The sequence below is a fragment of the Micropterus salmoides genome, unplaced genomic scaffold (genome assembly GCF_014851395.1).
Source record: "Micropterus salmoides isolate LMB-PRFRI ecotype aquatic unplaced genomic scaffold, ASM1485139v1 Ms_hic_scaffold_22, whole genome shotgun sequence".
NCBI lineage: Eukaryota > Metazoa > Chordata > Actinopteri > Centrarchiformes > Centrarchidae > Micropterus > Micropterus salmoides.
Window position 1 is genome coordinate 15667665 of NW_024041373.1, and position 17890 is coordinate 15685554.

Sequence of the window (17890 nt, forward strand, 5' to 3'; positions counted from 1 at the left end):
GGCGGAGTCAAACAGCTGGATACTCTGGAGTGTCTCGTGGCGGCGATGCAGCGAGTCTGCCTGAGCGCGAGCTTTCCGCTACTCCTCCTGTTGAAGGCGATAAACGAGCTAGAGGGACCGCAATTTGTTGGGAAAGTAAATCTAGGAATTGATATTAAGAAAATAGGGAAACACCGTATTCCCCGGGTCCAGTGTGGAATCGTACCAGAGGTGTGGAGAACAGGTCGGCGTACTCAAAGTTACCGAAGAAACAGTAAAAACTCGCTAGCAGACAGAGGCAGAAGGTGAGTAACGTTAACGTCAAGCACAGATTTGCGTTGGATGCTCGTCGCTGTTGCTAGCTAGAAACGTGAAGGTGAGCTGCAGTTAGTGTGTGGCACGAGAAGTGATAGAACAAAATGAGAGTAAACGTATATTACCTGTGATATGTAACGTATTGTCAAGGCAAGCCAGCGTCCCCTTTAAATAAACAAGGTAAGGTTGCCAAAACAGCGTTTTTATTCTTAGTTAAAACAAAATCCACTACAAGTTCAACAGTCCAGTACAACAGGACTCCAAAATCTTAAAGCAAGTGATCCTTGAAGAACAGAAGATCAGAGCTTCCCGGCAGTTTTGTAGTGATATTGTTTTGGGTTGCATTACAGGTGTTGTTTGTAATGTATCCTCTTGTAAATACTCGTCTTTGTGCATTAAATTGCTGTGAGCTTCACATAACCCGAGTCTTAACCAGACTGGCATGGCTTGATGAAGATCATAATGAATACTTCCTAATTCTAATAGGTGAGTGATCCTGACCTAACCCTCTTCCCCTCTCCTCTCATTCACCAGCTAAAAGGACACATCTGTCCTGTCAGCATCTACCATCCTCCATCTTCAAGAAAATGAATCAGTTGGTGGCAGTGCAGATGTCAGTCACACTCAGTTAAATGTTAGTACTACTTGAGCAGATATCGCTCGGCTGGCCGAAGAGGAAAAAGAAGAAAGGGGCTGTTCGAGGTGCTGGAAGATGTCTGTCTGGATGATACTGCCTGTTAGCCTCCCAGTTCTGACCATCACTGGGATATGGGTTGTGTAAGTGTTAAATTTGTCCTGCCAATACAGAAAGCTTTTGTCAAAACAGAAAGAAACATTATTTTCTACAGAAAATGTAATTTATGCATACAATTTGGTAATTTACACTGCTTCTTGTTCTGTCTGCAAGGCATTGTTTTGAATACAATGAAAAAATAGCATCTGGATTTTTGAATCTATATCTACTTATTATTTCTTATCGCATATTATTTCTTATTAAAGTAGGGATAGGCAATTTATTTCCTGCCTGTCTACCCAACTACCTGCTTGTGCACTCACTGCACATGAAAATATGTTTTGGGTCAGTGGTTTTGGAGGGAGGCTGAAGAGGAGTGGGTGGTATTGTTTTTTAACTCTTACCCAAGCTTTAAATATCACAGTGTACATCACCATGACACCATGGTGACACCATGGGTAAAAACAGATATATCATTATAATGAAAATTATATTTTGATACACGTAGTGATTCCTTGGCTATATTCTAACAAATAACAATTTTGTTGTTTATGTTTAAACATAAACCATTTGATACCTCAGCCTCCATTCCCTCCAGGAGAGCAACAGTGCATATTTACTCTGAATTCCTGGGAGCCATGGCAATTTCATGAGGTTTAACTCTCTCCAGGAAGGATCTGGGATTATCAGTATCGCAGTATAGTTTAATAATCTCCACTACAGTGTCTGAGCAGATGCACCAGAGAGAAAAAGTGAGCACCTCCTGGTTGTTTTTTTGCTGAAAGCTCTCCTCACTGCTCTGTTATTACTTTGGGAGGAGGAACGCAATCCCCAAGGGGAGAGAGACAGATGGCCCAATTCCAAATTGTCGCAGTTCTGTATCCAGGCTGTACGCTACATCTGTTATTAACAGTGCGGGGAGTACGCAGTCAAATCAGATGCCAAAGCTGAGACCTTGCACACCAATTAGTGTTTGTGGACATGGCTGCTTCACAGTCCAATCAGGTGTTTGGGCTCCGGTGTGCAGGGCTTTGCAGAAAAGAAGGTTGAGCCCTTACTGTTGCTACTGATCGAAACTGAGATGGAGAACAGCAGCTGAAAATTTGCGCTAGCATTGCAAATTTCCTTATTGTTTTAACGTGTTTCTAAGGTAGAAAGTTGGTCTGAGTTAAGATGCCAAATCTTTAGACCACTTTCCTTCCTGTTACCTTGACAAGGGCGCCTTGTTTATATGAGCAGTCAAGGGTCTTTTTTTCCAACTAGTGGAATGTCAAAGGATGTAACATGTTACATAACTCACTTTTTCACTGTGGGTGACTGGGCGTGAGTAAAGTAAATACTGAAAGGGAGCACTGGACAGCATAAGCAGAACTTTCACTCAGCATCAGGTGGCCAAGCCCAGTGTAGGAAAGGTCTGTGGAGCCAGAGGAAAGCTCAGGATTGTGCCCACCCAAGAGTCTTGGCTTAGATTCTTCTGCTGACCTTTTATGAATGAGTTAAGAAATGTGTTTGAAACTGCATTATGGCCCCACTATACCTGTAAGCACTACTGTACTTGTACATATTTTGCCATCGGTTTGAAATTACTGTTATGTTTTAGGCGTTACAGTAACCAGCCAGAGAAGCAAATGGAGTCCAGCCTATAAAATTAATTTAAAGTTGATTCATCACACCCTTCCCTGTCGTTTCTGATGTGTTATTATTGCACTGCTTTGGGGAACTTTCACTTTCCATAGCACTAAAGTCTTTCCTTAATGTTGCTTGTTGAATCCTAAATTTAAAAAAACAGTATATACCTATATATTGCTCACAAGCATGCAATTACAGTTTACAACCAATGCTGCAGCTTTGATAGAGGTCTAATTATGTAAACCTAACAAACCTATTATTACATATCCCTCTCTGGGCACAGAATGCACTAGTTTAGTTCCACATACAGCTAAAAAAACACCACTTCATTTAGAAATGTCCCAGAGCTGCACTGATGCTATTTTAGTCTTGGAAGTTGACCAAATGTAAAAAATGCGTGTCAAAAGTTATGGAAAATGCACCAACTTCAGATGGCTCCAGTGTACTGCATTTTTTCTAATGAAGTCTCTTGGTAGTCCACTACATTTGTTGCCAGCTTCTTTTGTTTTTCATCAAGTTGTTTGGTTCATTGTGCTGTGAAAAGGCTCAGAGCTAGAGCTCTGGCAGCCTTATACGTGATGGCCATATTCCACTCACACCACTAGGTTTCCTCACTGCGTTATGCGCATGGATAGGAATTAAGTGGAAAGATTTTCTGTCATAGTAATGATTGTTGTTCAATTTGTGTGTAGAACCTTGGGTTGATCTCTCATAGTGTACAATAGAATGCAAACACATGAAATTGTGTGATACCACAACATTGAATACTAAACATAAGCTTTGAATGATGGCAAGGATCTCTACTATATTAAATGGATGAAAGTGATTCAGTGTAGAAGAAAAAACGTGTTTTCATTTGACCTGAGTGGGTGAGTGTCTGACCCGACTTTTTGAGTCTGCTTTCAACCAGGTGTGAATATGTGTCTGAAACTGTGCAGCTTTGGTATGAAACACATATTTATAATAGCTATTGGATGAATTCATAGTTGCTTCTTTATTGACTACTGAATTATTACAGGACTGTTATAACCATATGCTGTAGGAAATATTGATCGTGATTTTTCCTGTAATTATTTACCCACAACAATAAAATAACTACATAAATGATTTATACTGTATACTGCATATACTGAATCGCACTGTATGTCGTTTTGAAGCGTGGCATCTTGCACACCAGTTAGGATGTTGAGCTTTAAATCCCGAAACTTTGGTCACAGATACTGTAACTAATTATTTGGCACCAGAATCTTTGTCTTGCTTCCAATCGGTATTGTATGTGTATGTGTGCTTTGACCTTTTTATATACAGTCTATGGCTTTGACATGTGTCTCTGTTTATTGTTGTCTTCTGGGTAGCCAGGTGTGTATCTTTGTGATTGTGTCTCCATCTTTCAAAGACTGGTTTGTGAGTTGGATACTATCGGCCCCTGGAAACATTCTTAATTGGCACTTAACCTCTTACTGAACTACGGCTGCTTTTACAAATCAGGACAAATAGTCTCTGTGTCTCTAGTTATCTTTTTCTGGTAGTAAAAAATATTGTTTTGATCGGTGTTCACTGCCTGCCTGTGTGTGTGAATAACAAGGGGATAACGTGACAATTGCTTTTCCTTCTGGAGCTTCCCTTTGCCGCCTTCAGATGTCCACACAGATAGAGGGCTGAAAATTATTGGATTAGAGTTGTTACAGTTCAGTAGCACCATTTGGCACGTGTTAACATCTGATTCTGATGACTTTTACTTTACATTTGTCTTATTTACATCTGCTGGACAGAGCAGACGCAATTGCTGGTGGGGAAATAATCAATGACCTTACACGTAAGCCCCAAGACAATATCTATGAATGAGCCATCCACTTGTACTTTATCAGCCCAATGCAACTCACTCACTGGTAGAAACAAATCTGCCCTTTCAGTGCATGCTCTATATTTAGTAGTTGGTTGCAGTAATAGTTTCTGAAAATAGTCTACTAGGTGAAAATTAATTGGTTAATAAAAAGATTTTTTTTTTTTAAATGTTTAACGTTCATAATCATACAATAGCTTAATTGTTCATCCTTATTATATATTAGAGATGTGAAGTAACACTGAAAGCCAATGACAGCTTTAATTTATAGCCAGAGCAATGCTGGTATAGTTCAAGTCTAGGTGGTCAATTCAATACGCTGTACATAAAGGCGTTGACTTCTACAAATGTAAAATAATGTAAAGTTGGTAGGGGTTTTGCTAATTAAACAAATTATAATTGTTTTACATTCTTCTATTCAATAAGTATACCCACACTGATATTACGCCCCTCGCTACCTCTGTCTGTCACAGTAAAATTAGGATACTGCATTGGCTATGCATTCTTCACTGTTTCTTACTTGAATTTAAAGGTCAGCCCTAATGCTGAATTATTACTCGTTGAGTCACGTAAGATGACAGCGTAATCATGAAATAAGCTCACAATATACCAAAAGTGTTGCCTTTTGTTTTGGCTAATCAGACTGTCTCTCTTTCAGTTACGCCATGGCCCTGTACAACCAACATGTCTGCCCTGTGGATAACTGGTATGTTGCTTAATCTATCCTGCATTTTGCTTCAGCATACCTCTTTTGATCCCTACTCACTTTACAAAATCACACCTTGCAATCTGGTGATTTCTCATTTTGTTTACAGAATGCAATTTGCTCTGTTGGTACATTAAGTATTGGGATTATTTCCTAGTTAGTCACCTCAGAAATGTTTGAGAGACACTCCTAAATCTGTTCACATTAGCCAAAAGAATAAACTGCAGTAAATTAAAATAGATCTAAACTGTGATTTTTGTTCACTATAAACAAACACTGTCAGTGAGTGAATGACTTTTCTTCTGGCCCTGGTTTGTTTCAGACAAACTGAGGTTGATCTCTACTAGCAGAGCTGCTATTTGATGAGTCTACTTTGACTCACACACCCTAAAACCAAAACAAAATCTGTATATCTACAGTATATGATAATAGCCATCAGAAATATGTCTGCGCTTTGTTTTTGTTGGTGATTTCCCAGTAGGACTGAATTTGAACAGATTTTGCTCCATATGTTTATATTTTAACATTGAGCTTTGCGATGTGTTTGATGTTCCAGGTTGTACAACCAGTCATGTGAAGAAGAGCTGTATTTGCAGAGCGGGCCAACCTTGTGCTGCACGCTAGACAATGTACCTCTCATCAGGTCAGTGAGACGCTGAGCCTGACCCCAAACCTACCTGCCTGTCCCCCTGTCTCTTTTCTGCCTCTTTGTTTCTAGTTTCTGTCTGGAGATTAAAATCAGGAACATTGTCCCATTGTTTTACATGACCCCTGTCGGCACTTTGTTGATAAAAAAGCGAGTGAGCTTGAAGGAGATGGTTCTCCTGTCTCCTGTGAGTATGTGACTGTGTGGGTGTGTGAATGTGTGTGTGTGTGTGTGTGTGTGTGAGTGCATTCTGAAAATAACTTAGGGCTGAAATATCCTGCCTGCCACCGTGGCATTTCAGAGGCAAATGGGTCTGCACTTTACCATGTAAACACACACAGAGGAGTCGGCTTACATTTGGGAGGAAATCAAGACACTCCCACTCTTTTGTTTGGCTTTTTATCCCACTGAGCATTCAACATCAAAGGCCAGTTGTAGAATGTTAATACTGCAGTTTGTATCAAGAAATCTGGAGAAAATGGTTTTAATAAATGCAAATAAACTGCTTGTCTTTGTATCTTAACGCAGATGACATGTAATGATCATAATAATGTGCCCAGTAATCTCAATCTATTATGCAATTACATATAAACAGAGAAAATGAGAGATGTCTAAATGCTACAAGGGATTGTTTTTATTATTGCAGTGCTGCTGATGTTGCTTAAGTGTTGCACAAAGCACAGTTTAGTGGTGAAGGTGGAAGAGGTGCACATTTTTCAGCTTTTACTACAGCATTACTATGTATTTGGCTATATCATATGCTGTTGTTGTTAGTGAGTAATTGATTGAAATCAAAAAATTTTAGATGACTAAAATCTGACTACATAACCGTCCATCAAACTACTAAATACGTCAGTATTAGTCTGCTGAATTGTACATTTTCATCTATGTGCTGTGTGTGTGTGACTGCAATCAGCTGAGAAGGCTTTGGCTTTGTAGGCTGCTGGAGCTCAGGCACAGGCAGCCTATGTTGACAGTCTCCTCCCTTCCCCTCCTATAAAGGCTCCCCATTCCTAGAGGAGAGGCAGTATGCAGTAGGTGGAAAGGCAAATGCTTGATGATGGGATGTTAGGAAGCATGGTGGTCACCCCCCCCCCCCCCCCCCTGGCTACTACCTAAGGACATAAGCAGAAATGTATCTCAAAAAAAAACATGCCATATTTCCACAATGTACTGTTCTGTGCATTGTATTGTACAGTATTTCTCTGACTTACTTCTGTGTGCTATTTCTTATAGTAAATGTGGGACTCTTCCCCCTGAGAGCTGCTTCTTCAGCCTTATCTGCAGCACAGGCTCATTCATGGGTAAGGCATCATGTGTACACATGATCAGCACACACACACACACACACACACACACAATGTTACAATTATTGATATCAGCTTTGATTTCTGCTGTAAGTCACCCTTTTATTATCTTCTCAATTGATGGTTTTGATTATAAAATTTTTCCAGACGCCACATCCAGAAGTGACATCTTCAAATGCTTGTTTTTTGAGGTCCAAAACCAAAGATCTTCAGGTTACTATAATTTAATCTTCAAACCTGGAACCAGCAAATATATTTAATTAAAAATGACTACATTTGTCAAAATAACCTGTTCTGGTTAAATAAATGTTCTGTCCATCGACTGATAGTTCCAGTTCTTAATAATATACAAAATAAAAGATAAAAGATAAAAGAAATATGTTAATACATAAACACTGGACTGATGAATAAAAAAAGGAGGCGTCACTTTTAATTTCTTCCATAAGATACTGATTATAGCACAATTAGTTCCTCAAAACTACATCAGCAGGAGCTTCCTTTGTAGTAGGTCCAGATATAGTTGTTTTGATCAGTTCTTTCGCTTATGTTAAGGCTTCAGGGTAACATTAGTTTTGTTGCCCTTAGAAAAATTCTGGTCGTGTGTAAAACCTACAACCTCAGTGACCAAGAGTCAGTGAAAACCTTACATGTGGTAATTTTGAATAAAAGGGCAGATATGTGGAAATAACAGCAAAATTTTGCTTCAGAAAGATTTCATACAGAATGTCAAATGCACAAGTACACATATACACAGTGAGTGTGTACTTTAGTAGGCAAAAGGAAAACATGCATGATATAAAAGGAGGGAATCGAGCTCCCATGTGCTGGTCTGTATGTTTTTTTTGTGAGTCTACACGTGCTGTTCCCTGCGTTAACTGGTGGGTCTGACTACCCTGATCGAGTTAATGTTTCCCAGCTGTGGCTTAGACATGTTCTGTGTGTGTGTGTGTGTGTGTGTGTGTGTGTGTGTGTGTGTGTGTGTGTGTGTGTGCACTTATATAAAGCGGGGCAGAGGTTCCTTTGCCTTGTTTGTCTTCTGCCTCTAGCAGCTATTTAAGGCCTGCCCGTCTGTCTGATTGGCCGATTCTGGACCGCTGCTTGATACATCTGAGAGGGAGGCAGAGACAAATCCACGATAAGACAGTGATCCTTGTAGATTCAAAAAATAACATTATAAGCTATATGCTGTGTGTTGTTGAGATCCAAATTACCACTCTAGTCTTTGCTTTTCTGTTTGTATATGTGTGTATTTTAGCGTGTATACACATGTGCTTGAGAGATCCTGGTAGGGACCAGACTGTTACAGTTCAGTGTGAAGTCTGCTCAGGCAGCAGTGAAAGTCCAACATTTGGCTAGCGCTGTGTACATGTATGTATTGGTATAAGAGAAGGAGAGGTAGGCTTAGCACTGCACCGTAATTTCACTGCTAACTATACAAATATGCAGACAAATCAGTTCAGAAGTAGTAATGTGGCAACCAAACTATGTGGCATCTCAGGGTTTTAAGCAACACAAAATTGCAGATTTCCTGTCTCCACTGATGATGATGATGACAGTTCATCACTGGCTCAAGACAGCTTAGATGTAATTCTGTTGTAACTTTCCAGTTAACCTACAGACCCCTTCCTATAGCTACCTGTAGCTAATGGTAAACGCACTTTTAAGCTAACTAAATTAGTTTGATTCTTACATCTTCCTTTGGACAGAGCCACCTTGACAATAGTGTCATAAAGACCCACAAAACAGTTTATATCAACGCAGCTTACAAAATTTTACGGTTAGTTTGTGGTGCCATGGCTTTACTGGAGACTCAAGGTGCATCTTATGTTCGGATCATTTCTAGAAATAACATATACCAGATTAAAGAGGTTGTTACTGATGTTAAAATTTGGGAACTTATTTAATCATATAGTATTTTTTTAAGCATAAACACATAACTAAAAAATAATCTTCAACAATTTTAGTAATTGAGTTGTTTGTTGTTTGTTGTTTGTTTTGCTGTTTAGTCATTTTTTGAACAAAAATAGCTGCTTTCCTCTATTTTCCATGATAGTAAACTGAAAATTTTGGGGTTTTAAACTGTTGATCTGACCAAACAAGGAATTTTAACATGAGTACTTGCAATGTGAATCACATTTTCACAGTTGTGTGGTATTTTAAATGCCAAGCAATTAATTAATAAATAATATCATAAAAAATAATCAGCAACATTCACACACTGATGGAAGAGCAATTCAGGATTCCACCGATACATATGCAATAAGCTAATATCAGACAATCTATAGCTGGAGTTAACGACACTCACGCACTGTGTTTTATGGCACCCGACATGCCGGACAACAAATTAGAAACAACAACACATGGAGTGGAAGCATCTGACCTGTCTTGGGAAATATCTGAGAGTGAATGATGATCAAAGGCTAAGATATCGAGCCGACAGCCACAAAGTTCCTTTGATAAAAATGGAAGAAATGTACGAAATGAACTGTTTCATTTTAATGTGTGTGAACTGAACTTTGGGCTGGCTCGTGAACTTGCACAATAACTGCTGATCTGTACTTCCTTTGCAAAACAGGTAGATTGCGAGATATCCTTTTAGATACCCTTAAACATAATTGTTCCACATTCATCTGTTTTATAATGTGTAACATCACACTTGCCTGCTTCTTGTTTGAGCCACATTTCTTAGTTCAATCTGCCTGCTAAGTATATTATTACATACATGTTTTGTTGAAGTTTTTGTGGCAGAAGGAGATTGAAATAACTACACTATATTGAGATCTGAGTCAAGCTGTATTTATACCTGGTCTAATAGATCTGTGACCACCCTCTCATGTGGTTTGCATGCTTCAATTTTCAGGTCAGATTGGTTGCATTTACAGCTGCCTTGTTTGTGTTTAGTTTTTTTTCACTATCCAATTAGTCTGAACATAGCATATGTTAATACCTGTTGTAAAGCAAGTTATTATGTCTCTACAAAAGCAGGTTAAGCTAATGCGACGTGCAGCTGTACAATAATGTAAATAATAAGTACTTAGCTTCTTAGCCTATTGATGTATGTCTCACTTTGTAGATTGTGCCTGCTACAGTTGGCTCAGGGGTCCACTCCTATCTGGGATAACATGCACTCACTGAACTGTATATTGCCTCATAATTATTCTTCTCGCTTTTATCCCACCTCTCTGCCAGTGTACACACACAATGTTTCAAAGACAATGCTTGTATTCTTTCACAGCATACCTCCTGTGGGAGCAAATGCAGCCGGGTGTTTGGGTTGAAACAGATCTCCTTGTGGGGACAGCAGGGTTTATTTAACTGTGTGGTGCGGTGTGGCTGAAGTGACTTTTGTGGGAATACGCACTTGGGTGTGTATATATGTGTGTTCCTCCATGTCTATGTGTGAATGCAAAAGCCAGTCCGTGCTTGTGACAGCAGGGTTGTATGTAACATTACAGTATTACAACTTCTATGATAGAGTGACATTGGGGTATATGAACCAGTCTGTGAGTCAGTGTTTGAGCCAAGACTCCTCTTCCTAAATTCAGAGGAAAAGTGAGATTCGGAGAGGGCAGCTGTGTGGAAGGTGACTAAAATTGGGACAGTGTTTGGGACACTGCCATAGCTTGTTTATATAAATTTATATCTATTGTGGAGATGTCAGACAACAGCTTGTACTGACCGTCTAAGGCAAGGTGGAGGTCAGCAATGCTGTTTACTCATCATACATGTAACGATTATGCTGGCTGAACCTGTGACCCCTCAGCTTGACATGGATCCTCAAAGAAATATACCAGAAAACAGCCCACACAAATGTGCCTTTAGAAAGCAAAAAAGAAAAGTGAAACATGGATTTGCTCATAGAGAGTTATGAGAAGATTTTTCCTTAACCTTAGCTTACATAATTTTATGATGTAAGCTAAGGTTAAGCTAAATGCCAGCAAGTTCAAACATGCTCATTTGTAATGATGAAAAAGCTGTTTCGCTGAAATAGGAAAATTCCCCAGCCAGCCAGTCTGCAGAAGAGAGACTGAGATTCCATAATCTAATGAACTAAACTTTCTTGTCCTTTCAGCAACACAGTATGTCCTCCATTTATACAAAAAAAGGAGTTGGAAAAAACAAAGACAAGATTGTTTCCGAGCCTGGAGACACTGCTGTTTGTTTTTCCATGATTGTAACTGAAATCACTTTGCCAAGATGAAGTGTGGGAACAGAGGGCAGCTCAGACAATCAAGAACATACACTCACATGTTGGGTCTTGAGGATCTGAACAAACATTATATTAAGACATTAGCTTCAGCTAGACACCCTGTATAGTTACATCTCTGTATGTAACAATGTGTTCCTGTTAAATAAACAAATAAACAAATAACTAATGTATATTTTTATGATAAATCACACTACATGTTTAATTTAGGGTTGTGTTTAATTGCAACATTTAGGTGATTTATTTACATGCTATTTTGTGGAAAACAAAAGCACATTTTTACTGTTTGCTTGAGCAAAATATACTCGGATCACAATTAATTCTATATTTCGACATTAAAATAACATTCAACAGTAAAATAGAAAAAGAGTGAAATGATTTTAGTATGAATTTTAAAAAAAACTTAAAACTGGTGCAGTCTAATGTTGGTGTTCCCAACAGTGGTGTTGTGATGATTTGTTCTGGTTGAAATTCTCTCCCAGAATTACATTTCTGCCTATAATTTACCCACATGTTGGTCAAAAATAACCTGCCACAACAAAATACCTAACACAAGATAATTGGCCGCTGCAGCGGCAGCTGCCCTCAAATCATCAAAAATGTTGATGATTTGAGGGGGAAAGATTGATGAATACACGCTTGTGGCCACGTTACGAGTTATGTGTCTCGTCATTGAGACGCTGGCTTAGAGCAAGACAGGCCACAGCATATCCAAACCCTGACTCGTGGAGACAAAGCTTTACATTGTTAAGTCCTGCACTGATGTTTTCTTTCCTCTCTGTGACCACGGTTTCCATTTATGTTCTCTTTTGGCAGCGTAGACCATCTTAAAGCATGTCACTGACACAGAGACGGTGACAGAGTTAAAACAACAGCTCGGCCTCAGAGACACTATGGGCTTCAGGTCAAGACACGAGTGGCTCATTGTCCTCTCTAATTCTCTCACCCTCCTCTTTTCCGCTCACCCCTTATGCCCCGCTTTCACCAAGCCCAGTCAGCCTTCGTCAAGCACCAGCCGAGAGGAGCTAACAAAGAGAAACCAAGCAGGGGGTCAGCTCCTCGGTGCACCAACAATACCCCCAGTCACAGCCCATTAGCACATCAGCAGTCATCTGTCCCATATACTGTACTTAGTTTCCCTGCGCCTTTTTATCTTTATGCAAGAACACACCAACCCCCACTCATGTATCGTTCCCACTTTCCCGCCATTTCCTGCCTCTCATATTCCTGTAACTACTTGTTAGGCAGAGAAATTCAACTTATTGTACTTGTCAACTTTTTTCCCTTTCTGACAGCATTTAATAGTTCTGCTGGTGTGGTTGTTTTAATGTGTTATTTATCTACTCGACACATGTGTCTTTCTGTCTCTTCCTGTAGTTATGGTGATTGTGCTGTTCCGTTATGCCCACGTCATTGAGAAGCACCAAAACTGTGTTCTCAACACGGCGAGTCTCTCCACGGGCTGGATCTGTGCCGCTGGACTCATCATGGTGGGCAACTTCCAGGTATGGTGATCCAGTTTACTCACCCAGTCAAACACAGATAAAATGCAATAACAACCTTTACAGTAAATGAAGAATAAGATCTAACATAGTTATACAAAAGTAAGATTTGACAAGTAAATACGACAGTTTGTGTGTGCTTTCATATGAGAGAGTGAGAGACCTTGACTTTAAAGTAAACAGGATGGACGTATAGGGGTAAACTGTGAGACATATAAAACTGAACTATAAAAACTGTTTATGTTTTTTATCTTAAATCATGTTAAGCTGAATATTTTGGGGCTTTCTGACTGTTAGTCAGCCAAAAATAAGACATTTGATGATGTCAACTTTGGTTCAAGGATATTATAATTAAGCAAGAAAATAAGTGTCAAAAATATAGAAATATAGATAACCAAAGTAACAAGTTGCAAAAGACAGAACTGCATTTCATTGGAATGTCTCAAAGATTTCATTTTTGCTTTTGCTGTAATCTTGCTGTAATGGCCACCCTCCCTCCTAATCAAACACACAACAAACACATACACATACGCACACTGCTTTTCTGGTAGTTTAGTGTTAAGACTTTGACACTAAGTGAGGAAATTCTACCTGAATTCTTTCCCTGTAGATATTTGTTCTTTGGGAAAGAATTTCTTCAAGTTTAAATATTTGGAGCCCTGGCTGGATGCCTCGACTGTGTGTGTGTGTGTGTGTGTCTGCAAGAGAGTAACTTTAATGAGATATCCTTGGTATTTTTCTAAAAAACAATGACAGGCAGACTTCAGAGATAAAACAGACATAGTTTGGTTTCTGATGAAAGGCTGCCACTATGAAATGTTACTATTCTGGTTTTGTCCTTCAAATTTGAAAAGATTGCTAAATATTAGACCTGTTGAGAGGTAATAATGGGAGTGAGACGAGAAGCGAGGCAACATGTGACTTACATTGGCTGCACGTTGGCCCTCTTGACCACCAAAATTGATACTTATTCTAAAATATTTAAAGAGATAAAAGATTTTATTTGAAATGAAATCATGCTTCATTATAAAGTAGAATAATGTTTGCTTGAGTGTTGTCATTGGTCATTGTCAGCATGTTGGTGTGTGTTGTGTGATGAAGAAGAAGAAGAATCGTTTTACAGGAGTGTGTGGAACAGATGTGCAGTGGCATTTTGTATGCACCTTCTTCCCGCTTCTCCAGGGCCTCTGTTCTGCAGAACTGGGAGGAATTTTACAGGAAGAGCCAGGGGGAAGTGAGTCATCAAGTCTGGCCATGCATGGAGAGGAGCTGGTGTGTGTAGATGAGGCCTCCTCTATAACAATTGGAGGGCTGATCTTAGCCGCTCGCTCTCAGACTCACATCTCTAATAGTTGGGGACATTCCAGTGGGATGGAAATAGAGATGTCATTGATGGTGAATAAACTGTTCAAACCACATGGAAGAATAGAAATTCTGCTGCAAAATGAAAGCACAGACTAGAAAGATTCATGGACAGAGCCACAAACAAGTTGGAATAACAGGAGCAGACAGCAGCCTGATGAACCCGACGGATCAAAGAAAGTGAAAGTACCAAAAACACAACACATGGCGACACACTCTGTGGTGGCAACTGCTCTCTGTTTGTAGCTGTGTGTAATGCAAGGCTTTGGCAACATGGCTGATGGTTTGGGCAGAGAAGCACATAAATAGATGATGGAGAAACACATCACTGCCACATAGAGGTCCACGAGAGTGACACAGCTAGGTCAAAAAGTGCTTTCAGGAAGAGGAGAAAAAAACACAGTGGTATAGTGAAGCTGGCTGGACTGCTAATAATTAAATTCTTTAAATGTCAAGCTATTCCTTTACTACTTTTTTAGTGTGAGTATGGTTCTAGTATCAAGGCGTAAATTATGAATACCATAGAGTATATGACATGGCTACAGATGAGATCAAAAGCTACAGTGAAATTGAGAAAAGTCCTTCTCTTAGCATAAAATATTGTAAAAAACTGGGAACATTGTGTACAATTTCTGTATTTTTCCAGGCTGAAGGTCTGGTTAAAGTAGGTGGCCGTGGTGACAATTGCTGTTGCAGATTTTACCGTTTGGTACAGCAGGTGTGTAATAAATGGGTGGAAGTCAATAACGTTTCACTTTGTCTCACGTGGTTCAATTTCCAGAAAGTGAAAACTGAAAGCTGGATGTCCGTTGGGCTTGTTCCCACATGTGCATGGTGTTGTATTTTGTGGGGACTACAAATGAAAGTTATCCTTCTGGCTAAATCTGGCATATTTATATGGATGCAAAAGCTGAAGTGTTCATTATTGTGCTCTGTCTCCTTTTAAATAAATACTTCCTTACACCCCTCATCACCCTGCACATCTCGTCACCCTTTTATATATTCATTGTAATACACAATCAAAAACATTGAACTGTTTTTAAATGCAGCAAAAGTAAAAGTATTTTTTTTAGATGGTTCATTCCATCACTGCATACACCTTTACATTTATGACCACTTTCCTCTCTAGAGAGTGTGAGCTCTGCTGATTCCAGCATTGCACTGTGTGAAAAACATTACTATTCATTTATGCAGGTGAACTCCTGGTCAGTGTCAGTCTGCAGGGACAGACTCATTAGGCTGACCTTGCTTAGTCATCAAGCCACATTTTACATACGGACTTACACTGCAGAGGATCATGTGTCAGACCTTGACAGTGAAGGGGATCTGTAGATGGAGATTTGTAGGCACACATTTTGGTGACTTTTTCAGCAGTAAAAAAGACAGATGAAGGCAGATGCTCCGAGAAATGTAGTTTCTGATAAACACAAAGTGGTCATAATGAGAGCTGTTTGCTCGTCAGTGTAGCCCATTCTTATCCTCATCCTCATTTTCCCCCTATACGTCCATCCTGTTTCTTTGTCTTGTTGTTTCTTACAGCTTCTGTTTTTATCACAGAGTTGGAAAAAATCTATTGATCTAAAACATTTCTCCCCCCCTACTACCACGCTGTCTCCCTCCTTGCCATTGCCTCTAACCCACGGTGTTGTGACAGCAAATGGTCCTGACATACCGCATAAAGTGTGAAAACATACATGAAGTAGAACAGCGAAGGTTTAATGCATCATTAAGCCAGCAGATAATGACTGCAAGTAGTGATAAAATCTGGGACACCAGGCAGCACACACACACACACACACACACACACACACACACACACACACACACACACACACACACACACAAACACAAGCAGTACAGACCATCGTCTAGCTGAGAAAATACAACTAGGTAATATTCTGCATTCTTGCTTTAAAAAAAGAACTTCAACGATTAATAGATTATCAGCATATTTGCTGATTCATTTCCTGTGGATCGACTAACAGATGAATCATTTCAGCTCTAGGACAAATACAACATCAGTTAAAACAAAAAGTGTGTTGTTTGTGCATGTTTTTCCATCGCTGAGTATAGTGAGTAACATTTGCAGAACAACAGCACTCAGACCCCCACAGTGCCAGTTTAATGTTATTACAGTAAAAGAAATAGTATTGTGTAATAGCCACTTTACTATGGAAGCGTACCAGACCAAAATAGAATCCCACTGTGAACAAAACACTGGCTGTCCTGGCTGCGATTCCTCTCCCATCTTGACCTCCAGCTCTGGAGTTGACGCAGGCAGATCTAAGACTCATATTGCTGCCTTGTGTGCTTTTCATATTGAATTGTCTGGACATCTTTCTTTGGCACTTCCAGGATTAGCCTACTGCACAAGAATGTTCAGTATGTACTAGCCGAGTCAATGGACAAGTAGCTTAGAGGCCAAAAAACTAAATAACTTCTAGGCTATTGCTCTAATGATCCCCACGAATTATGTGGTGGAGACGCACATTGTTATTCCAAACACACACTTTAACCACTGAGCATTAATCAAGAACAGCAATTCTGTGTTGTTTGTCTAAATTAGTCTATTCCTTAGAGATGTATTTCTAGCTTTGGTCAAAGCTCCATTGAATCTCTTATGTGTTCAAATCAGTACATCTGAGCTTTTTTGAGTGTGTGTGTGTGTGTGTGTGTGTGTGCGCGCGTGTGTGTGTGGCTCCTGCAGTGGGAGCTGTAGTCACATGCTCCTGAGCAGCTCTTTTGTGTATTGTTTTCTTATTCTTGTGACCAGCAGGGAAAAAGAGGCGTTCTGTCGTGCCGCTTGCTGCTGTCGTTTACTACATGTCACCCTCTCTTTTTTTTCACTTATTCTTCTCTGGCTCCTTACTGAAAGAAATCTTAACTCTTTACACAACAGTGAAAAATTGGACCTAACAGCTTGATGCAGAAGCTGTCTGATGTTGGCCCCCTTCTGATAATTTCCACGTGGTGGTTTCTTTTTCAAAGAGGGTTTCTGTCAGCTGCTAAACTGCTGATTTTGTGCATTATCTTTGTCTTACCTATTTTAATGTAACCCCCCCATCTCCTCCTGTCTCCTTTCTTTATACGACAGGTGGATAATGCCAAAGTTCTCCACTATGTCGGAGCAGGCATTGCCTTCCCCACCAGTATGCTATTTGTGTGCCTGCAGTCAGCGCTGACTTACCGGCTGGCCAAGACCCAGGGGGAGTACAACGTGGCCCACCTCCGGCTCTGCATGACCCTGCTGGCGTTGGTAGCCTTGGTGCTCAGTATCCTCTCCAGCCACTAACAGATGGCAGCCTTCAAGGCTGTCAAGTGCTTTAGAATAGAGCGTAGTACTGCCAGCTTGAATAAGCACAGACATCCCCTACACACTTATATCACAACAACAGTTTCCCTCCAGTATTCAATGTCAAATCCTGTCTTTCCTTTTACAGCTATACATGAAAGTCGATTCAAAGGGTGATAGAGGACGTGGTAGAGGACATGTTTTCAAACAGATGTTTTACACGTCACTCAATGCTGTAAAAACTTTTAATAGACATGGTTATAAGGAATATTTAGTCATTTTGGGTAATACGCTTATTTGCTTTCAAATTAGATGAGAAGATTGATGCCACTCTTATGGCGTCGTTATGGGAAATATGAAGCTGTAGTC

At 39.8% G+C, this 17890-nt stretch overlaps 1 protein-coding gene across 1 annotated transcript in view; it reads left to right on the plus strand.

The window, feature by feature from the left end:
- zgc:154058 (uncharacterized protein LOC795538 homolog) overlaps positions 1–17890 on the plus strand; it is a 23019-nt gene continuing 5129 nt past the window's right edge. The window contains exons 1-7 of the mRNA XM_038737334.1: positions 1–284; positions 829–1071; positions 5158–5205; positions 5762–5848; positions 7088–7155; positions 12743–12870; positions 17324–17501. Coding sequence (XP_038593262.1) covers positions 1007–1071; positions 5158–5205; positions 5762–5848; positions 7088–7155; positions 12743–12870; positions 17324–17501 — 574 coding nt within the window. The 5' untranslated portion in view covers positions 1–284; positions 829–1006. The remainder of the gene's footprint in view (positions 285–828; positions 1072–5157; positions 5206–5761; positions 5849–7087; positions 7156–12742; positions 12871–17323; positions 17502–17890) is intronic.